The sequence below is a fragment of the Sciurus carolinensis genome, chromosome 4, assembly GCF_902686445.1.
Source record: "Sciurus carolinensis chromosome 4, mSciCar1.2, whole genome shotgun sequence".
Lineage (NCBI taxonomy): Eukaryota > Metazoa > Chordata > Mammalia > Rodentia > Sciuridae > Sciurus > Sciurus carolinensis.
In genome coordinates, this window is record NC_062216.1 from 157567376 (window position 1) to 157593330 (window position 25955).

Below are 25955 nucleotides of genomic sequence, written 5' to 3' on the forward strand. Positions count from 1 at the left end.
CAGAAGGGGTCTCCTGCTGCTGCTGTCACCCTCGACTACTACCACCACCAAGATTCCAATGGTGGTGTTTTCCATCCTTGCCCAGAAAAGGTTAATCCATTGTCATTCTTGTCACATTGAAAACAATCTCAGGCACTCTGACTGCTCCCCTCTATTTCTTTTGTCTTTCTTTCCAGGGAAAACCAAGACCAGAATTAACTTGGAAGAAGGATGGTCAAGAGATTGATAAGAATCAAATAAACATTCGCAACTCCGAGACTGATACAATCATATTTATCAGAAAAGCAGAGAGGAGCCACTCGGGGAAATATGATCTGCAGGTCAAAGTGGAAAAATATGTGGAAAGTGCCTCCATCGACATCCAGATCGTTGGTAGGTTTGGAGGAAGGAACTCGAATGTTCTGTCAAAGTAGCGTGGGAACTAAATGTCCTTGACATTAAAGGAGAAATGGAAATTTTCGTTACATTAGTGCTACATAAAATTCTTTTTTAGGATTAAAACAAATAATAAATTAGTAAGATTTGTTAGCATTTCAAAATAAGTTTTCACTGACTAAAAATACTAATCATGAGAGATGTGGGGCACATGTATTCAAGAAAATGAATGTATGTTGTACTTTTTGGTGAAATCTATCTGTACTGCTTTAGAAATCCAACTGGGAAAGTTTCCCAGTTCCCCAGTGATAAACCTATTTCCTATGTTGAATTCTTATCTTAAAAACTTGTAGATTCTGGGTGTAGCTTAACACGTTTCTTACTATATCTAAAATTCTCTAAAAAGTTTGAGTGGAGATAAAGAATTTTTGTTAAATGTAAGGAAGATGAACCTAAACAAAATTAAACGGTTAAACACTGAATAGGTTGATCCTTCAGAGTTAGTTAGATGCTTACAAAAAATAAGGTTAGTTCTTACTTTTGCCCAGTTAGGGGAATGGAGCAGGGATCCTTTATGGGTCTATCCTCTTATTAGAACTGTTCTATAACTGTCGTTTTTTTTTTTTTTGGTACCGGGGATCCAACCCAGAGGTGCTAAACCACTGAGTCACATGCCCAGTCCTTTTAAAAATATTTTATTTAGAAACAGGGCCTTACTAAGTTGTTAAAGCTGGCTTTGAACTCTCAATCCTCCTTCCTTAGCCTCCTGAGCTGCTGGAATTACAGGCATGTGTCACCCTACCCAGCCTCTATAACTGTCTTGATGTCAAGAAATATATTTAAGAGCAGAACTGGGAGAAATCTTGTTTCCAGTATTTTTTTTTTCCTTATGGTGCTGGGTGGGGATTGAACCCAGAGCCTCATGCATGCTAGGTAAGCACGAAGCTAAAACTCCATCCCTCCAATCATTTTTATTATTATATTTCAGTCAATTTGCTAAAACTTGAGGTTCTCTAACCAAAGGGGCAACTTCCTGTGATGAGCCTCTCCTTGGGTGAAAGGGCATGCCCTGTAAAGCAAGCACTCTTACCTGTGGCTAAACCTCTCTAGTTTTTGCGGACAGGAGTTTTGCTCTGTGCTCTTAGATCTGGTCCTGCTCCATTCTAACCAAAGACACAGGGTCGCCACTTCCTGTGGCAAGGGGAAGGACATTTTAAAATATCCTCATGTGACAGTATAAACTGGCAGAGAAAGGGACCTCACCGTGATGCTGTGAATCCATCCTATAGACCGTCCAGGTCCACCCCAGTCTGTGAAGATTGAAGATGTCTGGGGAGAGAACGTGGCTCTCACGTGGACACCACCGAAGGATGATGGGAACGCCGCCATCACAGGGTACACGATCCAGAAGGCCGACAAGAAGAGCATGGTAAGGCCTGGTGGTCTCTGTTGAGCCGCAGGAGCAAAATCTCATCTCCTCAGAGGTAGTGGGGCGGGGCCTGAGGTTGACAGGTGAGGAGACTGTGGGCCAAGGAGAAGTGGGCAGAGCAGAAAAGGTAGCACCTTTGGAGCCACAGAGTCAGACTCGAGATCACTCAAGGCCACATACATGTCATCAATCCCTGGACCTCTTTGGTCTCCATTTTCCTTATGTATAAAAAGGAGGCACAAATACTTACCTTACTTAGCTATTATATAGCTAAAACAATATAAAGCAGTTGGGGCAATGCTTAGTAGAATTCCTTACATTCATTCATTCAATGAATATTTACTCATGCCACATTCTGACTCAAATCTATATCTGGGAACTCTTCTTGTGAAACAAATGTTGGGTTGTGTGGACTTGTATCTTAAAACAAAAAACAAAACAAGGAGACAGAAACCAAATTGAAAAGAAAGATTCTACAATGTACAGCATGTGCAAAGATCCTGAAGAGGAAAACAGTGTAATGTATTAAAAAAGCAATCTAGTTGGAGTATGAATTATTATAACCTATATTTTACCGATGAAGTAAATGAGGCTCCTAAAGGATCAGTGGGTTGCTGGAGATCACCAGAAATTAGCAGTCAGTGTCTGAATCAGAACCCGTACTCTGCACCTTAGTACTGACCAACCTAACCTGTGTGTGGATGAATGAACAAATCAACGTGTGGACACACAGTGACCTAGAACATTTTTCATTCTTATAGTAAAACATCACATTAGATAGTATAGATAGAAAGTCTATGTGTTTGCTCTTTTAGATCTCAGTATGAACTTGGTCTTGAAGTTCCACTGGATTCATAGAAGGAGAAAGTGTTGGAAAAGGCATTCTTAAGTAACAGAAATTTCAGGCGCTTCTTTCCATGAGCTATTTTTAGCATGGCTTCTCCCCACAACCCTCTGGCTCCCCCATAGGTATTACATGGCAAAATAAGATTTGGTATTTAAAGTGACATCTTTCATGGAAACCTGGACAACTTGAAAGTGGGACTGATGGATGACCTTGCAAGGGAGGGATCTGAACATCTCCAACTTCTTAGCAATTAAAGTTTTCCACTGGACCTTAGCCTGATCTGGGCAGTGAACCCAGAGGGCTCCTGTGCAGCCTCCCTATTCTTCCACCCCCTGCATACTTGCCCAACATTTGCCTTCTTGGGTATCCAGTCAAGTCCTGGAGGCTAGAACTGTACCGCCGCTCCGCATGCCTGAGGTCTGCCTGCAACACCGCCACACCCCTGTATTCCATAGCGTTCCAGCAGAGACAGACCAAGAGACCACAAGTGCTGCTCCTGCACCAAGGAAATCAGCTCACCACTCTCATCGTGGCTCCAGAGGCTGTTCTCCACTTAAATTCCCAGTCACTCATACTTCCCATCAACATTGTTTTGATTATGTGTCCAAACACTTGATTTTCATTCTCTGACCGTATGCTGAGCACTACTATAGCTGCTGAATCAACCTTTTTTAATTTTTAATTTTTTCCATATAAATTTTTTTTTAAAAGTCAACTCCTGTTCTTGGGGCGCTCATAGTCAAGGCAAGAAGGAAGATGTGAAACCAAATGGTAACAAAGTGTAATAAATGTTAGAATGGAGGTTTCCATTTAAGTGCTTCATCAATAAAGGAAGGCTTAACTGTCTTGTGTCTAAAATATCCAGAATTCATAGATAACGATGGCCCCTGAACATTCCAAGGAAATGCTTTTTCTTTATAAAGTGACTTTTTATTAGCACAAATATTTTCTCAATAGTAATGAAATGTAGTATGACGTGGTTTCAACTGGCTGCAAGATAAAAATTAGGACCACTATATTTCTCAGTATGGTGAGGAAACAAATTTTAAAAAGATTTTAATGTAGCTTTAACTTATTCATTCATTCAGTATTCAGTAAATATTAATTTTGTGCACAGTATCTTCTGTGCCAGGCACCGTGATGGGCACTATGAACACAAACAGTTGAGAAGCAAATCAGGTTTTATGTTGTGGTATGCACTTTCCAAGGAGAGAATGTATTTTACTTGGTTTCATTTATTTTACTTGTATATATTTCATATATATTTAATTATTATGTATATGTTTCATATATATATTTATATACATATACTTTAGGTAGCAAATGTTATGGGAAAAAAGTTGCTAGGTTAAGTGATAAGCATGTGACCAATGAGGCAGAGATGGTAGGGTGGGGGTGATCTCTGAAAGAATCTGTTAATGATGTTCAGCCAATTCACTGGATACTATTAATTTTTCTCTGGTAATTTAGTTTCATCTCTTATCAATAGCTAAATTGGCACTAAAATTCTGAAATTATACTTTGTTCTTAAAAAGATGGATAGAGAAGTAGGAAGATAGATAAATGATAGAAATGGTATGGTTATGAAAAAAATATAAAGTTGGTAGAAAGTAATATCTAGGGATATGGAATCAAATGTATAAATGAAGATTGAATTTCCTAGTCAAGTATAAACAAATTGTAAAATATCAAGCTAACTGTACTTTGTCGTAACTCTCAATATAAAAATTAGTACTACTTTTTTTCTTTTCATTAGCAAAGCAGCCTTGTTATTTATTCTAAACAGCACTTGAAAAAGTTGTGTGTTTGTAGTTGATTTTTCTCAAACTATTATTATTTTTTCTTTCAGGAATGGTTCACTGTCATTGAGCATTATCACCGAACCAATGCCACCATCACTGAACTGGTCATAGGGAATGAATATTATTTCCGGGTCTTTGCTGAGAACATGTGCGGCCTCAGTGAGGAAGCAACAATGACTAAAGAGAGCGCTGTGATCGCCAAGGACGGTGAGTCGGGCGTGGAGAGGCACCCAGAAAATGAGGTGGGCAGGGACTAGATGGATAAGGCTGAAAGAAGCAGAGATGTGGTGAGGCGGAAACGGTGGGAACAATCATTATTGGAAAACTATGGAAACAAGGTTCAAGTGAAATTTAAATTTTACAGGTAAAATTGCTCAAGGGATAATACATTATTATTGCATTTTTTTTAAAAAAAATTAGGCTTTAAGCCAGGGACAGTAGCACATATCTGTAATCCCAGTGGCTCAGGAGGCTGAAGCAAGAGGATTGCAAGTTCAAAGCCAGCGTCAGACACTTAGCAAGGTCCTAAGCAATTTAGCGAAATCCCATTTGAAAATAAAAGATAAAAAGTGCTTGGGATGTGGCTCAGTGGTTAAGCACCCCTGGGTTCAATCCCTGGTACAAAAATTAAAATAAAATAAAAATAAATATAGGCTTTAATTCATTATAGTTTCTGGATATTGATCTATAAATGGCTAATGTCACTGGGATGGGAAAAACTAGACATTTCCTTCTTGGATTTCTGTTATTTTGATTCTTGGACACCTTCAACGTAGCTACACAGGAGACCCACTCAGCAAAGAAAGGAGAAACTGAATTCTATCTTCAACCTTTTATTTCATCATAAATCACTCTCCTTCTGAAGCCCTTCCTGATATCCATAGTAGAACACATTTCTGATCAAAATACTTGAAAAAAACGGTATTTGTTTAGTGTCAGATGACTACTCTGGCTTTCCGTCTCGTGTGTGATTGACTGTACATTTGTACCTTTCTGAATGTATGCCATGTTCGTGTTTTTCTAAGCTCAAGGAAGTTCTAATCATGAGTGAAGTATGCCAAGAATAATATAGGCTCAAGCCAATTTGTATTTTTTAACATATTTTAATACTTGTTTTTAAGGCAAAATCTACAAAAATCCAGTGTATGAAGACTTTGATTTCACAGAGGCGCCCATGTTTACTCAGCCTTTGGTTAACACCTATGCTATAGCTGGTTACAATGCCACCCTGAACTGCAGCGTGAGAGGAAATCCCAAGGTACCCTGTTGTTCTGTCACGTTAGTTAAACCTAAGAATTGACCTCAAGGTCCCTCTTTTATATTTCCATGTTATGAAGGTTAACAATTTTATAAACAGACCTCCCAACCACTATTTGTATCTTTCTGGGATGTGGGGAATGGAGAGTATTAGTGTTGGTGGATAATTAGGTACATTATTCAAAAGCAGTTAAGCCAGGCATGGTGATACATGCCTATAATCACAGGGACTCATGAGGCTGAGGCAGGAGGATCACAAGTTTAAGGCCAGTCCCAGGAACTTAGGGAGACATTGCTTCATAATAAAAAATAAAAAAGGCTCAGTGGTTAAGCACCCCTGTGTTCAATCCTTGGTACCAAAAAAAAAAAAAAAAGTAGTAGGAAAAAATGCTTAACTTTATGAACTAAGGGATAGTTTCCATAGGAAAAGAAAACCACCTAATTTTAAAAGAACTGAGAGGTAAGGAAAAGGGTGCAATATTGATTCACCTGGAAAATTAAGTGGCAGTTTTGACTCATCAAGAGTTCTATAACAGATTTAAATAAATAACAATTACCCTGTAATGCAAGGCCAAATATAAAATAAGCTTTGATACCAGTGCAAAATACTAAGAAGGGAGAGATCACCGAAGAGATGTAGAAAGGTTTGAAGGTTTTGTGTCGTTGACATTTGAAAATAACAACAAATTAACAAAGTTGTCCATAAAGAAATATGTCCCTGAGTGCTACTGTGGGGAAGTGCCCTAGAATCTGAAAAATTGTAACAGTAGTGTGTTTCCTGCATATACCCTGAACAGAGATAGGGAAGTCAAAGGGAGAAGCCAGACAGAACGGGAGGAAGACACTGAATTAATGTGTAAATGGAAGCGATGTGGGGAAGGATGAGGAGGCAGAGGGGAGGTTTCACCCAGAGCTTTGGAGAAAGTCCCGGGCTGTTGCCCTCAGTTGGGAGATCTGCGTGGAGGTGCTACATTTCACCCTTTGGAGCCCAAGCTCTAGAAAGGATTATCACTGAGGTAAGAAGAGGGGAGTGTGAGAAGCCAAGGATCAAGGCTTGAGCTTCAGGGAATGCTTCCATTTGAAAGGAGGAAGAGGACTGTGAAAGAGATAGGAAAGGTGCCATTTCTAGGTTCCGAACAAGACAAAATAGTATAAAAAATGAAAGAGAGCCTGTGGAGGGTATTCACAGAGCAGAAGAGTAGACAGAAGAAGGGAGTGGAGATTCAAGGATTTCAAGGGTAGTTCGGAGGTGACAGAGCATGAGATCTGGGGGACTGGGTCGTAACTGATCTTGCATTATCAGGTGGGAGCAGATCCGCTGTCACTGGATGATGACTTCAGATGTCAGACGGGAGATGAAGTGGTGCAGGGACATATGCAGACTATAGAGAATTAGAAAAGAATGTCAGGAAAAAGAAGTGGAGAAAAGTCAGATGGCCATGAGAACTTATGGGGATTTTAGTAAAAACACCCAACAGTATACACTCTCTAGGATGAGTGGACATCATAGACCTGGACATTAATATTTTCAAATTAAAAATACTTAATTGAACATAGTATATGTATGTATATATACATATATATGCATATCCATATCAAGATTGTATATATTTAAAGTGTACAACATGATGATTTGATAAACATGCATATTGTACAATGATTATCACAATCAATTAACACATCTGTCACCATGCACACTCTACACTGGATGCATCTCATAACTAAATGTGTGTACCTACATAGATCAAATGCAACTGAATCCATCCGGGAAGATTGCCCTAGAGACGTCCCCTGAACAAATCTGGCTTTCTTCTTCAGAACTACCCACTTGCTTTCTTGCCAGGCACTAAGTAGAATGTAATCTGAGAGATGCACTGCCCAACTAGCTGTCTGGTCTTCAATGTGCTTTCTTTCTAAGCTACACTTTAAAATTCTGTCACTGACTTTGATGGTCATTGAATATGCTACATACAGATAGGTTTTGATCTCACTTTCTTCATTCTGAACTTCAGCCCAAAATAACCTGGATGAAAAACAAAGTTGCTATTGTGGATGATCCAAGATACAGGATGTTCAGCAACCAGGGGGTCTGTACTCTGGAGATTCGCAAACCGAGCCCCTATGATGGAGGCACCTACTGCTGCAAAGCAGTCAATGACCTGGGGACAGTGGAGATCGAATGCAAACTGGAGGTGAAAGGTAAGTCACCCAGGGCCTCACATATAGACCGAAGCAAAGGAACACCTTTAATTATGGTTCCTAATGCAAAATCCAAACTGTTTGCCAAAATGCTGCAATTGGGGCCGTGGTGGTCATAGTGGTGGTGAGAGAAGCGGGGAGGGGATTCAGGGAGAGAAGACATTTTTATATTCTGCATTGACTCTGCTTTGTTTGTTAAAGGCTACTGGATTATTTAAAGTGATTTATTTTTATCTTTTGTTATTTCTTATTAACTAAAGGAATACTAACTTCAGTGAAATGTAGTGGGTGTACAGCATGTGAGAATGAATACAATAGAAGGGGCGTGATTTTGGTGACAGAGTCCATCTATAAATAGAAGCCTAGTGCTAGAGTTCATCTTATGAAACTGCAGTTAAGGAATTCATATTATTTTTAGTTGGCTTACTTATCAGTGAAACTTTCAATATTAGCAAATATAAGTTTGCTAATGTAGTGTTTGAATTACACATAATTCAAATAGAATATAGCATATATATATTATAACCAGTTGCTTTTAAAATTGCTAACTAGAGAATATCTACTTATACATTTCATTGACATTCATTTTAAGAAATGTGGCAAATAATATAAGCCATGAAAACCTAAGGATTTATGTGATAGGAAGAGTCAGCATAAACAGTCTTCTTTGTCAATTTTCTTGTTAATTGACTATACTCTCTATTCTGAAGTCTTTCTTGACAATAAAAACCTACCTTGGGACACTGTGAGAACTCCTACAGAAATCATCATTAGGAGATAATAGATGACATGATCCTAATTTTTTTTTCTCATCCTTTACTGTATCATATTGCCATTCTATGATAACCAATGACTTTTTTTTTCTATTTAAAAAAATTTTTTTTAGTTGTAGGTGTACACAATACCTTTATTTTATTTATTTATTTTTTAATGTGTGTGGTGCTGAGGATCAAACCCAGTACCATGTGCTAGGCAAGCACTCTACCACTGAGCTATGACCCTAGTCCCTTCCTATTTCTTTATAATGAAAAAACTTGTAATCTAAAAGTCAGAAAGATGACGACTTTGTAAATATCTATTTTAGAAAATCATAGTAAGGCAGGCATGATGACACATGCCTGTAATCCCAGTGACTCCAGAGGCTGAGGCAGAAGATTGCAAGTTTGAGGTCAGCCTTAGCAGCTTAGTGAGGCCCTAAGCAATTTAATAAGATCCTGCCTCAAAATAAAAAATAATAATAATAAATGGACTTGGAATATGGCTCAGTGGCTAAGCACCCCTGGGTTCAATCCTGGTACCAAAAAGAGAAAAAAGAAAAAAAGAAACAAAATTATAGTAAATGCTCAGGGTATTAATGTTTTTTAAAGACTTGTTTAGTCCTAAATGTAGTATAAATATGGTACAAGAAACTTAGTGAACAAAGTAACTTCTTTTTTACAACTTTTTTAAAGCAGTATTCTTTCTCAGATGATTTCTGTCTTTCCTCTGGTAAATGGTATGGAGATTTGTAACTGATAAGAAAATATTTATTTTTATCTCATCAGGCAAATAATATTCTTAGAAAATTTCAAACTCTACTATTGAGATAGTCCTTACAAATGTAAACATTATTTTTCATCTTTGAAAAATAATTTTGTTTGCTTTAAATGATGATAAAGATCACATTTGCAAATCATCTGGTATCTAAACAACTCATTTTATTAGTTTTAAGTTGTTGTTGATACTTGGGTTTCAACATCCCCTAAAAAAACAAAAAATATATATATATTAAAATATTACCACTCATTCATGCTTTGAAAAAATTTGAACATTGCTAATAACATAAGATGATGCTTTCATAAATGGTTCAATATTTGAGGACTTTCATAAGAGCAAACAATGTTATGCATGTGGATGGTGTATTCTTTTTCATAACTGTATAGTCAATTGTATAGTACTTGAATTTAATAATCAGAATAATGTATTTTAACCTGTAAGTTTATGATAAGGTATCAACTGTGTATATTGATAAAAGTTTTTGGTCCTAAAAGTAAAGCTGAGATTGTTTATCATCAGATTATTATCTGATAATAGGTAACCTGAATCAAGTTAAGCTGTGTAAAAAAACGGTAAGAATGTCAACTAAGAATAAATAAATACTGGTACAAATATTCTAATTCTGCAGTGATATATCAAGGAGTAAATACCCCTGGACAACCAGTCTTCCTGGAGGGGCAGCAACAGGTTTAAAAAGTTCATATCCCACTGGATATTTCTACTTTCCGTTCCATTCCTCTTACATGAAAACGCACTTTGCATGTAAAGCTTGACTTTCTCATTTGCTTTTAATTCTGTTTCTTAGCAGCTCATGGCATACAGTGTTTATGCCATGAACAAGGAAGGCCAAATTATTCAAGGATATCAAGTAACATAGAAACAATGAGTTTTGTCAGAAAACTAAGTACCAGACCACCTGTCCCCAGGAATCAAGTCAGAAAGCTACATTTGAAGATGACCTCAGCTTATATAATAAGACTTATCAAAAGTTGGGAATTGATGGCATTTATTTAGTATTTTCAATTTTCAAATATAGAAAAATATATTTGTCCTTTAAGATAGTTTACAGCATAGTTGTCTTAGATTAATGATGGAATTCAGAAAACAGAACCTTTTAATTGTAGAAATGTGTTCTGCACATTTTTGATGGAGGGTACAAAAATAGACCCAACATCTGCAAACACATATTTAAGATTACACAATTACAATTTACGAATAGAGTATCTATAATCCATCTGCATCCATTTGGATATTTAAGACATTTCCATGGGACTCAAATTATTTTATATGTCTATGAACTTAAAAGGAAGGAAAAGTGTCAGACCCACTATAAAATGCTTTAAGCAATAAATGAATTCTATTATACATGTAAAGTTCACCCCCATCTAAAAGAGCCAGTTAAGAGTTCTTTGGGGCTGGGTAAACAATCTGATATAAACTCTAATATAGATTTTGCCTAAGTTTACAATATTTGCTTTCTGAATCTCCAGAAGTAGTATTTTCAAAAGAGGAAGAAATTACAGTTTTTTGAAGTTTTGTTGTTATACACATAGTCACTTTGTATTCTGTGTTTAAGTCTTGCATTTATTTATGTCAGTTATATATAATCAGTTCAGGATAGAATATTATGAAATATACTAGTCTAAGATTTATACTTGATAATTTTGCCTTTTGGAATTTCAACATATATATATGAACACTAACATTTTATAAAATATCTATGTTTTTCTTTTGTTGAAAAACACAATATATATATGTTGTAGGTTTTTTTTTTTTCCATAAGCTAATGGTTTGGAAGCTCTTACCATGAATATTCACTGTACCATCAGATTGGCTTTGCCACCTCTGTGGCAGAGTGGTTGTGCATATTAATATTTTTTTACATATTAATGATCCTTTTGAAGTGACTGGATCCTCACCCTTCACTCCATGTGCTTCTATTTTCCCACATCTTTCACCTGACTAAGGATTAATGAAATCACCTCATCATAATTGTGACCATAATTTCATCCAACAAGTACTCAACTTGGGTGTTAGCAGTTTATTAATGCTTACAACTTGTCTCTCTCTCTCTCTCTTTCTCTCTTTTCCTTAGTTGTAGCACAGTAAGGATGTTTGAATGTATATTGCCATCTAAGGTAAGCTTTCATATGGTTTTGGCATATGAAGCTTATGACTGTCATAAGCCATACCAAGCCTGTGGAGTATGGCATGATTTTCATTACGTAATCCAATGAAAATAGACTCTTTAAAATTGCTAACTTTGTAGTTTTAATTTGTACTTCAGCATCTTAAAATTAATATCTAGTACTTATTTATCACGACAATCTCCTGGTGACGTGAAACAAATGGTTGAATGTTGTACAGCATGAATCGAAGCATTTAATGTAGATGGAAATGAATGATACCCACGCATTTCTGCATTCTTTGCATCAAGGAATGGACATGTACATAAGTGGCATCATTTCTACCAATATGTGACTTGAGTTTTTTTATTTTATTAAGGAGAATGACTTTCTCAAATTTGCATTAAAGAAATTTTAAGAATGTTCAAATAGCATGCTGTTTTTGTCTGGACATGAATTTATTAGCAAGTAGTAAAAGCACTTCATTAAAGAACCATGCAGTTTTGTGGTTTCGTGGGCCCTCATCTGAATGAGGCATTTGTTTTTTTAATATAGAAACTTGGAAGGTAAGTATGAAATATTAGGCATTCCTCTCACCTTCAGAAGGTATTGGACCATTCCTACTGTTTTTAACCAAATAGTTTCAGTTTTTGCACTTTTGACAGTTTATAAGTGTGAATAGTCTTTTCTTCTCCAATGTACCTGAATCAGAACTTTTTTGTGCCTAATTAAAAGGAACATTAACAAACTGGAAACAGGCATTTATTTTGCCCAAACCTTTAAGTCATCTATAGAGGATTCACAAAACCTCTCTAAGAGCAATAAGCATTTTCAGCCATTTAGGAATTTAAACTAAGATCAAACAATAGAAGGGTAGCAACTGCTATGATCTTCTGGGAACTTGCTTTTCTGTATAGGTGCCAAGTGCTTTAAATTCTGAACGTACTAAAACCTGGAGAAGATTTCCAAGTAGGGACTGAATGAATCTTTGTAGTAATGGGAACATAATTAGTCGCATTTCCAGGCAGCTAGGCCAGCAGTATTCTTTCAGTGATTTTTCACATAGATGGTTTTGACTTTTCCCTTATCCTTTTTGTCCTCTCTAGGTGGGCTGTCCTTCTGCAGGCTCCTCTTGCAAGGTGTGCCTCCAAACATAATTGACTCATATTTGCGAGACTTACACTCAAGCAATCCCGAGGAATACTGAGGGCTGGGCATAGCCTCTCTGAACTCTGCTGCTTTGAAATCTGGTTGAAAAGAGAAAGCATTTTCTGGTTTTCCACCAGGCCCCCGAGTGTGGTCATTTTCTTTCCTCTGAATGTTGAAGAGAAAATAAAAATAATGTTTGCACAGGTTGCTTAATTAAAAATTGCAAACAAAATTTCATTTGTGGTCCGTGGTTTGGTCATTATTGTTTGTGCTTTGTTTGCTGTATATTGCAAAAAAAAAAAGCAAAGTATAGAATAAGCAAAAGTTATTATTCTAGCTTGGCTGTAAATGGCCCCCCTCTCTCAGAGTGGAGTATACAATCCACCGTGGTGGAATCTTGAACACCCATCTTGCTCTTGATATAATACTTTATTTTTAAATAAATCAGAATTGCTAATTTCACACAGGCCTTCTTAGCACAAAGATCTATGCCCTTTTTTTCCCATCTGAATTCATTAAAGATTCTTAAAGTATACCTTTCAGACAAATTTTCTCAGTAGAAATGAAAGCTCATTCAGGAAATAGGACAACAAATGTTGGGTGTTTATGGTGAAATATCTCTGCATTCATTTATGTGTTTGGCATCGCATCCTAAGGCACAGAACTGAGGACAAAAGGCTGAGAGCCAGGAGCTACCAAACCTGGGTCCAACCCCCATGGTGTCCCTGGCAGGGCATCCTAGCCAAATCCACTAGATATCCTGCCAAAACGGCTAGTCCTAGGGACGGAGGGCTGTTGCAGCCAATAGAGCAGTCACAGAATTAGGGTTAACAGACACCATCTGTTGGATTTGAAGGAAACCTCTTTTAAAAATCTAGCAGCTGAGGACTGGGGTTATATAGCTCAGTGGTTATATAGCTCACTTTCCTGGCATGTGTGAGGCACTGAGTTCGATCCTCAGCACTGCACATAGATAAGTAAAATAAGGGTCCATCAACAATTTTAAAAATATTGAAAAAGAGAAATCCTTCTTAAAAAGCAGCTTTTAAAATATTTTAAAACATTTTTAAATGTTTCTCAGCTGCTAGCTGAGAAACATTTGTGCTAATCTATAGTCTTTTTTAGCATCTTCCTTTGCTCTTCCAGATACCGTAGTTTCAGGTAAAGGAGTAGAATGCAAGTGTGAGGTACCACCCCATTGTGTTTTGCCCACGTTTCCTCCCCTTTTCCCTTGTTCCAGAAGCTAAATGGATAGTGACTCACAAGTGCTTCCATAGCATCATGGGATGACATTTTAAAATATCTGCACTGCTTCCTTTCCAGATCAGGGCTGGGAAGTCATGATGGTGGTCTTGGATCTGAGTGATGACAGGCTCATGAAGGGACAGGTAGACCATCCAGCTAGTTGCAGGACATTCGAACACAAGAGAAAACTAGTTTGTGTCCAAACTACGGTGGCTCCCTCTTTTTCCATTCTGATTGGTTGGTGATCTTGCCTTTATGGTTGTTAGGAGGGTTGCCTCTTACCCTGATCTTATACTCCCAACAACTCCAAAATAGTCATCCCTTGGTCCCTGGGTATCCAACAGGGATTGGTTCCAGGACTCCCCGTGGATACCAAATGCTCACATCTCTTCTCTTCAATATCATAGTGTTTGCATATAATCTATACATTCCTCCTGTATATTTCAAATCATCTCTAGATTGCTTATAATACCGAGTACACATGAATGCTATTTTAATAGTTCTTGCTCTGTACTGTTAAGAGGATAATGACAAGAAAAATAGTTGCCCATGTTCAGTGCAAATGCATTTTCCCTCCAAATATTTTCGATCCATGGTTTGGTTGATTGAATCCTTGGTTGTGGAACCCAAGGACCTAGAGGGTCAACTGGGCTGCTGTTCAACAGCGCAGCTGGCTGCCTAACTCAAATATCCATTGACTGATTTTGCCAAGTCATGGTCAAGTCTGTTAGGCTGTTTATAAACTCAGCCTAAAAGTGACCATAAAGCATCCTTCCACAGTTTTGGTTCCCCACTCATGACTTACGCACTCTAATTATATTCTGTGCTTTATAATGCAAATTTTCTGCATATGGTCTTGCCTCATATTAAAAGTATCCATGCAGTGCAAAGTTCCAATAAAGAAGAAAAAGTTCATTTTGAAACTGTAAAGAGCAAAACATGTCAAGAGCTATCATTGTTCTCAGTTTCCCTATAATTGTTTCTAATTGTTTAAATTTCATTTTATTAAAGAAAAATTATATACCACAGGAATTTACCAAAAATTCTTTTTGGAAACTTAACATTCGTTAAAAAGTTTAAAGGATCATATTTATTTACCTGATTTAAAAGAGAGTTTGCTGAATGTTCTTATCTAAATTTTTATAGAAGTAGGAGAAAAACCAATAGTTCTAAGAAACATTGGAACAAGGTAATATGTCTTTAATTATTCACTTTTAAATTGAATTCTGACGTCTATTCAGTTTCACAAATGGGTTATTGAAGGTCTGACATGTGCACTGACAAACAATTTCATGCATTCAAAGGATTGGTAATGTATAAATGAGTACACAAAGGGAAACGTATACACACAGCAGGTGTAAGAGCATTATGAGGCTTTTCAGAAGTTGGATAACTTGGTATCTGTATTTGTTAGTACTGTTACTGGCAGTGAAGCTAGGGGCCTGCCCAGATCCCAACTGGGAATGTGCTTCTGCATGAGAAATAAACAGAGTAAGAAGGAAAAAATTCATTTAATGAAGTGTGGCTAAAACTGGGGAGAAGCAACTAAATTTCTCTGCAGGTCCTAGAGAGGGCGTTACAATTGATAGAAACAAAAACCAGGAAATATATACATGTGTAGATTTATCTAGGTAGTGCTAACCAGAGAATGTCACAATTCCTGTTTTTCAGCTTTTGCTAATGCCACCTGGACTTTAGTGGCAGTTTTTCAGTTTCCGTTGAGATGGAGAAAATAACAACCAGCAAGTTTTTTGGGGAAATCTTTTAGGGATTTTAATTTCAAAGGGGTTCTATTATATCTCCTGTAGTTCAGGGCATGCCATATTGCTTTATTTTTCTCAATCGAATGTAATATGAGTCTGAGGTCCCCACCAGCTAAAGAAATTAAGAAATTCTCTGTCCTGTGTGGGGATTCTACCTCAGTCTCAGATTCTAAAGTCAGTTGGAATCTTCCCTGGTGCTTATTAAATGCAGCGAAGGAAAGCGCTCTGGTCTTCAGTTAATACTGGTGATGGTAGAGATACTTGTGGTACAACCCCATGTGGTCCATGCAAAGACAGGTGACTCTGAAACTTCCCTAACAAGCATGGGAGGCTATAGCGTGGCTGTTGTATTAGCAGGATTCTCCAGAGAAATTGAATGAATAGAAGATGAGTGGGTGGATGGATGGGTAGATGGATGTGTTGGGGAGCAGACAGATGAGGATGGTGGGAACATGAGGTTAAGAGAACAATTCTATCAAATGGGCCCACTCTGCTGATCCCCACATGCTTTTTTTCCCAAGAAGCAATTTACCTGCAGCCCTGCCTGGCCTAAGTGGACAGGATATGGCACATTCCTTAGCAAACTACCTGTTAACTGCAGGAGAAACGCAGGCCCAAGATAATGTCAGTGGGAGGAACCCAGGAGATTTTTTTGTGACTGAAACCCTGGGAGATAAGAATGATTCCTTCCAACCATAAAATCTGTAAGAATGTATGATTAAGAATCCAATTAGAACCCGTCTGCATGGGCCAATGTGACCCACAGTTGCCATGACAGTGGGGACTTGAAAGTCTCATGTCTCCTTGCTGTCAGAAGTCAAGAGGACCTGGTTGGGGGTCTCTGGTAACTTCTCTGGGACCCCCCAATAAAAGTGGAATGCAAGAGAGGCACATTGTCCCTCTCTTCTCTGAGAGGACCCACTCTCTCCCTTGAGAGTGTACCCTTCCCCTTTCCTATCCCTTCAAGAAACTCATTCCTATTATTCTAAGCGACATGTATGAAATCTTTCTGACTTGATCACAAAAATTGGGGTTTAAAGAGGAGGTCTTCACATTGCCTCAGTTTCTCAGGAGGCCCCAGCTCTGTAATAGATGGATGGATAGATTTCTAGGGAGAGATTTATTATAGCAGTGATGTGGTTATGGAGGCTGAAGATCCCATGATCTGCTGTCTACAATATGGACACCTGAGAAGGCTGGTGGTATAGTCAAAGAAATCAATAGTATAAATTACTATTGATCTGGATCTAAAGGTCTGAGAATCAGGAGAGCCCAGAGTTGGGCGATGCCTAGCCACAGGGGAGGACTATCTTCTTCACTCAGTTCATCAGTTCAAATGTTACTATCTCCAGAAACACCCTCACGGACATACCTAGTAATGTTTAACGACCTAGCTGAGCATCCTTTGGTCCAGTGCAGTTGACACTAAAATTAACTATCACAGTATTTCACCTGCTACTTTTAGGTGGGAGCGTTGGTCAGTTCTACTCAGTACCAGCCTTAGACTTGGACAAGAGGAACCTCAGGATTTTCAAGAGTTCCACTCTGGGTCTCTTCCAGTCATAACACCCATGGGGATGGTGCTACTCGGAATATTTATCATACCTCTCTTTCTTACAGACCGCATCCAAACCCAAACCCGTTTTTTTGTTTTGTTTTGTTTTTTGTTTGTTTGTTTTGCTTTGTTTTGTTTTGTTTTTTTTTTTTTGTTTGTTTTTTTTGGTCCTGAGATTGAACCCAGAGGCACTTTCACATCCCCAGTCTCCCACCTTTTTTTGAGATAGGGTCTTGCTCACTGAGTTGCTAAGGGTCTCACTAAGTTGCTGAGGCTGGCTTTGAACTTGCAATCCTAGTGCCTCAGTCTCCTGAGTTGCTGGGATTACAGGCTCTCCAAACTCACTTTTAAGACCTCTTCTCTGGATTCAAACTCCCAAGGAAGTATCATGTGACCAGTATATGCACCACCCCCCCCCCCCGCCACCCCAGTGTGGCCTAGAAGCATCTATTTGTCAGGGAACTGGGCTGGGGGAAAGTGACAAGAGAGGCTGGGGCACCTACATGTGTGCACCTGACACCCCTCAGGGTGCAGTGCGGGAAGGAGTTGGGGTGACAAGAGCAGGGAGACTGGACCTACTGTGCTATGATATTTTTGGCAAGTATCACTGAAGAATCTGATCACGCTACATCCAAATTGGACACTCCAGGTCATTGTGAAGATATCCTCCCAAAGGATGGAGGATACAACTATTTTATTAACCAGCAGTCAGCTTGATTTATAACTTCTAAGTATTTATACATAACAGCTGTAAAAGTTGGGGTGCAGTTGGCCCCCAACAGCCTCTGTTCCCTCCCTTTACCTCTTCCTCCTGCCCTTCCACCAGCCAACACCACTCACCCCTCTCCTCCCCATTCCCACTCACCACGCTCCAAACCTGACCTTCTCTCTCCTTCCTCCCTTAAACTTCTCCTGAATGGAATTCTAGAAATACAAGTTTGACCTCTCTTTCTTATGAGTAGGGATAAACTAAGAAATAATAAGACCAGGTAGTCTTCTTACCAACTCTATAATTGATTCTAAATTAAACTCTATATTTATTTCCTTATTTTAAGAGGGTGTCACTTAATTTCCATCCTCGCACCAAAAATTCAAGTTACTGTTCCATGTAAGTATTTATAAAATCCCTTGTAATTAAACTTTGATAATTCAGGACTAGAAAAACAAAGCTGTTAATGGAACAACCAGTTGTTGATTCTAAGGTTGTCATCACCCTCTTAAAGTCACCTGATGATCTCTCTGTGTCCCCAGATGCACTGGCCCGGGTCATCTCTGGCCTTGTTGAATATTTTTATTCTATCTGGAGTAGATTACTCGCAGCAAAATACCGTGGAGGTGACAGAGGCAGTTAAACTCTACCAGAGCGGGGACTCGACAGTGGCGTGGGGTGCTGGAGGACTCAAATCTGTCGTTAAAGAAAAAAGTTTGCACTCAGTTGTCCGTGCCTGCTCTTTCTCCCAAGCCATAGTTTCAGAAAGAGGTTTCCTGTTCTTTGTAGATAAGCACTCACATGCTGTCCATGGCAAGACTTCTAATCTTGGAGCCCAGGAAAACACCTTAAAAGATGTTACACACCAATGTAAAAGTCTTGGCTCACATCTTTTAAAGTTAATAAAAAATAAATAAAAAAGAAGAACAACAACTTCTAGTGTTTACCAGCAACGCTGCGGCAAGGAAAGAACACTATTCATACTTTGTAAGGAAACCTTCTTGAAGAATCATGACAAAGGATAATTGGAAGACAGCCATGTTTCAAAATAAGCCAAAGCTGTTATGAAGTCATCTGGAAAATTCCGAGCTCTGGAGAGCCAAGCAAGTATCCCCTGCAGGGTATGGGATGAAGTGCCTCTGGGCTGCTCATCCCAGTCCCAGGCCTGAGTGTCCACTGGGGGTCACTGTGAATGCAGTTCCCATTTCTGCTTTGGGAGGTGTCCCTGACCCTGAGGTAGTTGGAGTAATAGTGGGGAAAAGCCTCGCTGTGAGGATTATTTTTATGCTCATCTTAACAGCTCATAGCTAGGACTCCAAGTCATTCCTAGCAGCAGAAGCAGGAGTTCAAGGATGATGTAGATTGTTTCCTGGGATTTTTCTGTCCTGGGTCTTTCAAGTTCTCCTAGTGACAACCATGGATTCTGGCTTGACATGGGCCTTAGGGTCACTCCTCTCACTCAAGGAGTTAGGTAGGAGTAGACAGACTGGGGTTGGTGACAAGGGGGCCAGTGATGGCCAAAGCTAAGGAGCAGCATCAGGCAGGAGAGAGGAGGGGAGGACAGAGTAACACACTGTTATTTGCTCAGAGGGGAGGGCAGCGGGGAGCAGTCAGAGGGGAACGAAGCCAGAAATAGCCTTGCCAGGCTAGAGGAGGAAGCGGTAAGGAGGAAATCAGCAATAGAAAGAAAAGAGCTCCTGTTGATCTGCTTTGCAGCATGAACCCAGCCATGCTGCATTCCTCTTTGTGCAGGATGGAAAACCACAGGGAGACGGCAGGCAGGCTGCAGGAACACAGCGTGCATGCTCAGCACTGCCTGTGATCCACGCCTGGTGTTCTCCTCCATAATAGATGAGCTTATTTTAATACTAAAACATTTTCTTCTTCCCGGATCTTCAAGTGGATGTCTGTTTCTCCAGGTGTATTGTCAAGAGATGTAGTCCGGGAAGCACAGTGTTATCTGAGAAAAGCTACATCCACAGACGATGCCCTTGTCTAGGACCAAAATGTAGACTTCAGTTACCCTGTGGGTATTACCACAGAATCAGTACCAGCTACAGCTCTTGTAAATATACATAAAATATAAATATTTAAACATCTATCATCCACCTCTCCAGCTATCAAATATTCAATCCTTTATTCTGGAAAGAATAGCCAAAGGCAAAATCGAGTACAGTTAGTCTTTCTCCTCCCTTATTGTTGTCTGAGTCCTTCTTTTTACCCACTCCCTGTACAGTGGGGCCAACAGGGCTTCTCAGATCCTGTGCTTTGGTCCCTCTTTACCCAGAACATGATTTGATGACCAGCAGCTTTGGTCACCTGGGAGTTTTTTAAAATGGACACTCCAAAGCCCTGCCCTAAATCTACAAATTCAGAATCTGCATTTCAACCTGTTCTCTGGTGATTCGGTGTTCATTCGTGTAGGAGAGGCTGGACTCCAGTTCTCTTTTTGTCTAATTCCTTGCATGGATATTTATTTGGGGCCATTTTCTCTCAGTTGTCCTAAGGGAAAGCTGTTCTGATAACTGGATTCCCTCTCAGGTACTTCTGATAATGACATTACCTAACATCCAAATATGACTTAACTTGCTGTGGGAGTTTAGGCAGCCCAAAGTTGCTGAAAAGGGAAATTTTAATGAAGGGGGTTCCCTCTAGCACTCCTCAAATCATACCTTGGAAAACATTTTAAAGCAGTAGGACATGAACTCAGAAAAGGATAATAAACGAAAAACAAAAGATATAAACAAGATTGAGAACTAGGAACTGTGTCTCCAAGGGAAACCAGTTTCCTTAACCCTAAATTGCGTTTGCAATTTTAAAAAGCACAGTTACAACATCTCAGGGACTCTTGTGAAATTTTGTTTTCTGATCTTGGGGAGGAAATGTATTTCTAGAGGAGAGCAAAGGTTTTAGTTGATATACTATTGAACAGTGAATCTCTAGCTACCTACAAATTTTTAAAAGTAGCACAGTTTCATAAAATTTGAACTTTAGAATCTCAGTACAAAACCATTAAGATAGAAATTAAGTAAAAGAAAAATGGGGAGAAACAAGTATTTACAAAACTACAGACCATGACAATTGTAAATACTCCAGCCTATAGACTGAAGCTCAGAATTCTAAATATCAACCCAGGTAGCTTTATACCTTGAATTCTGCTACATTGTAAGTCTAGCCAAATGATTTGCTTTTTTAAAAAAAATATATACATATTTATGAGGTACAGTTGCAGTAATTTCAGACACTGAGGCCGACACTTGGCTTGGTGATATAGTCCTGGTGCCGAATGAGCTGGGTGGGGAGACAGATTAATAACTAAATTACAATGAAAGGTAGGCTGGAATACAAGGCACAAAATACTCTGGTTGTGTGGGAGCAAGAGAGGTGCAACTGGAAAAACCCAAGTGGTCATCTTGGAGAAGGAAGAATTTAAGCTGAGCCCTGACTGGCAGTCAGTGGTTCAGGGTGGTAAGGGATAGAGGGTACTCCCCAAGGGCGAAAAAAACAAGGAGCCAGCTAATGGACCCAAGCAGCTGGAGCACGGGATTTAGGGAAGAGAGGAAGGGAAGAGACACTTGGGAGATATGATTAGAAAAAAATGATCAGGCTTTTAAATCCCCAGCTAGGTAGGTGGGACTTCATCCAAGGCTTCTGAACAGGGGAATATATCATTGGTTTTAGGAAATTTAGTAAAATCATTCTTTTTCATTTTTAATTGATACACATTTATGGGGTACAGTGTGAAAATTCAATCATGTATACAATGTGCAATGACCAAATCAGGGTGATTAGAATTTCCATCTGCTTAGAGATTGATCATTTCTTTGTGTTCACAGACTTGAGACTCTCCTCTTCTAGTTCTTTATACAATACATAACAAACTGTATGCTGTCTTCACCCTACTGTGAGGTAGAGCCTTATAACTTATTCCTCTTAACTGTGTACTTTTGGTACACTTTATCCAGTCAAATAATTCTTTACATAATATTTAGAATGAATTATAATGGCACAAAGCCCACGTGATATATAGAAACTGGAGAGTTTACTGTTGACAAATTACTCATCTAAGTCCTATACAGATTGAGTATACCTTATTCAAAATGCTTGAGATCAGAAGTGTTTCAGGTTTTGGATTCTTCCAGAATTTGGGATATGTACATGTACATAATGAGATGGTGGGGCCCAAGCAGAAACACAGAATTCATATATGTTTTAAGTGCAATTATAAACATAGCCTAAAGGTAATTTTATATAGTATTTTGAGTGCTTCTGTGTCATATGACTTGAGTGACATGAGGTCAGGTGTGGAATATTCCACTTACGGTGCCATTGTGGTAGCACTCAAAAAGTTTCAGAATTTGGAACATTTCGGATTTGGGGTTTTCAGATCAGATTTGCTCAACTTGTACTTAATTGTCCAATTTATTGGGTGGTATTTTGCAGTAGTTAGGAGTACGGGCTCTGGAATCAGACTGAGTGGGCTCAAATCCTGGTTTCCTCACCATACTAGCTGTACAATCCTAGCAAGTTACGGAATCTCCCTGTTCTCCAGTTTCCTCATCTATGAAATAGGGATGATAATGATAAGCATTTTATACAGGATTTGTGAGGATGAAAGGAAGTAGCTCCTGATACTCAGAACAGTGCCCAAGATAGGAACTCATGTGAGCTACCAGATTAATTCAAGAAAAGGAAAAATTGTCACTATACTGTATACGATAGATATATACAACACTCCATAATAATTCATGTTAATTATTAAGGAGTCTTAATGTAAGAGATGATGTAATAGGAAACCTATTTGTTTTGGGTATTAGAATGCATTGTATGCAATCGATAAGGTAAAAGGGGGCAGATATGCCTCAGTATGCCTTGAATTAATGTGAAATTACCAAATATTTACCACCAAAAGCTTTAAGGGGGAAAAAAATCAGCTTAGAGCATGATGAGAAAAACAAATGGTTCTTTTAATTTTTATTATTTTTACTCCTTTTTAATTATGAAATATTTTATATTGCAAAATAAATAGTCAATATTTATGCCAGATGTGTGTCTGTACATATATAAATATACACATTTATACATGTATATGGCATAAGTAATGATTAAATGAAATACCCAATCTAACGGTGGTTGAGAGAGCTTGATGGTTGGCTAATATCCATCCTAGCACTTTTCAATAGTAGTGGAAATTTTAGCCACGCAAATTGTCAGACAGCTCAGGACTACATTTCCAGCCTCTCTTGCAGTTGGGTGTCACTGCAGGGTGACTGGGTTCTGGCCTGTGCGCTGGGAGCAGAAGTGAGGTATATGACATTAGGTCATGGCCTTGGAAGGAAAAGGAGTACAGCCCCCTTCTCTTTGCTCTCTCCCAACTGGTTGGACCACCTATTTTGACCTCAAGTTCAATGTTAACACCCTAAACATGGTACGTAAAGAAATCCATTTCTCTGACACCATGGAGCTGTGGTACCAACCCTGGATTAACTACCCAGACATTATATTTGGGGAAAATAAACTTCTATCTCATTCAGGCTGCTATAGTTTCCTAACTGTATCCTAAAACAATTGCCTGCAAATTACCTGTCAGGCCTGCTGTGTGCCCCTCTCAACCAGGAGCAACCACTATCCAGAATTGTATCTATAATTTTTTCCTTTTCTTCTTAGCTTTGCATCATGTGTTCATATCCCTAAATGCTAAATTTTGCATCTTTTCAAACTGTATGTAGGTAAGGTCACACTGTGTGCATTTTTCCTGTGCTGACTTGCTGCTGTGGATTGTGTAGTACCCCTCCCCGCTCTAATTCAAATGTTGAGACCCAGGTGATGGTATATGGAGATGAGACCTTTGGGAAGTAATTAGGCTTAGATGGGGGTGGAGGTCTGCCTGGTGGGACTAGTGCCCTATAATCAGAACCATCAGAGAATTTCCTCTCTCCTTTTCTATAAGCTAGCTAGTTTTTGGTACTTTGTTATGACAGTCCAAACTAATACATCTTCTCCCATCCCTTCAACAGTAAACCTGTGCAATTCATATTATTAAGTGAAGATAATAGGTTCCAAATCAGACTCAGCAACTTATCGAGACCTTGTCTCAAAATAAAAAATAAAAGGGACTAGGGATATGGCTCACTGGTAAAGCATCCCTGGGTTCAATTCCCCAGTACCAAAAAAACCAAAACCCCAAACAAACAACAACAACAAAACAGACATACAAAAGTGAAGATAGAGTTCATTAATTTTACTGCTACATTAAAATTATATAACTTATATGAAAATTCCACAGCTGATTAACCCATTTAGAATTGGTGGACACTTAATTATCTAGCTTTAGGTTATTGTACAAATGTACTGGCAGTAGTCTTATACCTATCTCCTAGATACTTGTGCAAGAATTTCTCTAGGATATCCTAGATCAGAATTGTGCTGTCATGTTGCAGAGTAAGTGAATATTCAGCTTTACTAGATAATGCCAGATTGTTGTGCAAATGGTTGTACCCATCTACTCTTCTTTACTAATACTCGCACTTAGGTATGTCTTATGTTCTGGTCAACAAATTGTATGTAGAACTATTGTTTGAAACCTTTGGAAAGGCACTCTAGTTTGCTGGTTCAGCTGAGTGGTAGCACCCTCCTCCTCCTTATTCTCCTCCTCTTCCTCCTCCTCCTCTCCTCCTCCTCCTCCTCCTCCTCCTCCTCCTCCTTTATTTCCTTTTCATCCTCTTCCTCTTTGTTGCTGCTTGAAATCCAGATAGGATGGTTGGAACTTCAGTAGCCATTCTGAACCATGAGAAAAACTTGTCAATATATAAAAGGACATTTGAGTAGGAAAAAACCAGATGAGTTTGAGTTCCTGAGGACCACAGAACCACCATATCAATTCTGGAATGCCAATTGTAGACTTCTTTCATGTAGAGAAAAATAAACTTCTATTTTGTATATATCAACATGTTTGGGGACTTTTGCTATAGAAACATAAGTACATTTGATTGTTTTTGTTTCTTACTCATTTTTAGAAGTTCTTTATGTAATCTGAGTACTATTTATTGTGGATGTTACTTGAAGGGAATACCTTTATTCAGTTTATGACTTGTCCTTTCATTTTCTATAGGATATCTTTTGATGTTCATTTGAAATGAACATAGTTGAATTTTTTAATCTGGGAAAGAATATATTTCTTTACCACAGTGATGGCATTGGTAAATTGAACAGTAGTTATCTCCAAGTCCAATGCACATAAAATCAGCATAGTTAAAGGTGAATTTCTTATGTTTTATGCATTTGTCAGCACCATTTTTTTCACATTAAAAATAACTAGAAATATATTCAATGAGAGGTTTGCTCTGATATTGCTCTGAGGCAGATGTCAAACTTTGTTTGGTAAAGGGTCAGGTAGTAAATATTCTAGATGCTGTAACCCACATGGTCTCTGTCACAACCCCTGAACTCTGCTAGAATAAACATGGCCTTATTCATGGCACTGAGAGTTGAATTTCATAAACTACAAATCATGAAATATTGTTCTTTTGAGTTTTCCCCAATCATTTAAAAATGCAAAACCCATACTTAGCTCTTCAGGAAAACTGGTGGTGGGCTAGGTTTGGCCTGCAGGGAGCAACTTGCTGACTCTGTTCAAAACATTGTCATGGATCCTGTGGGGCAAAATCCATCTGCTCTTAAGATGCTGCTCAGTGTTAAGTATCTGGAAGTAGTTTCTAGCCTTAGAAAAGTGCAAGTAGATCAGAACCATCAAGAGAAGAGCTAAGCAAGAGATAGGCCTATCTGTGCAAGAAACATGTTTATGACAGGATGTCCCCTGCCCAAGGGGGTGCATTGTGAGGTAAAGGACTGGTGAACCATTGTGTGGCAAGCGTGCTTGCTCCAGGGTGCAGTGAGAGGACACACTTGGATTTCTGCCTCCTATTCCAAGGAAGGGGGTGTCTAAAAATATCCATAGTTGTTG

At 38.7% G+C, this 25955-nt stretch overlaps 1 protein-coding gene across 5 annotated transcripts in view; it reads left to right on the plus strand.

The window, feature by feature from the left end:
* Positions 1-12951, plus strand: part of Mybpc1 (myosin binding protein C1) — an 82720-nt gene extending 69769 nt beyond the window's left edge. For 2 of the 5 annotated variants that reach the window (XM_047551247.1, XM_047551250.1), the window contains 6 exons: positions 177-372; positions 1665-1804; positions 4501-4660; positions 5575-5711; positions 7723-7909; positions 12678-12951. In XM_047551247.1, the coding sequence (XP_047407203.1) occupies positions 177-372; positions 1665-1804; positions 4501-4660; positions 5575-5711; positions 7723-7909; positions 12678-12778 (921 nt within the window). In that variant the 3' untranslated portion in view covers positions 12779-12951. Of the gene's footprint in view, positions 1-176; positions 373-1664; positions 1805-4500; positions 4661-5574; positions 5712-7722; positions 7910-10073; positions 10142-11540; positions 11584-12677 lie in introns of all 5 variants that reach the window. The other 3 variants (XM_047551249.1, XM_047551248.1, XM_047551251.1) reach the window with 3 other exon arrangements.
* Positions 12952-25955: the final 13004 nt, after the last annotated feature.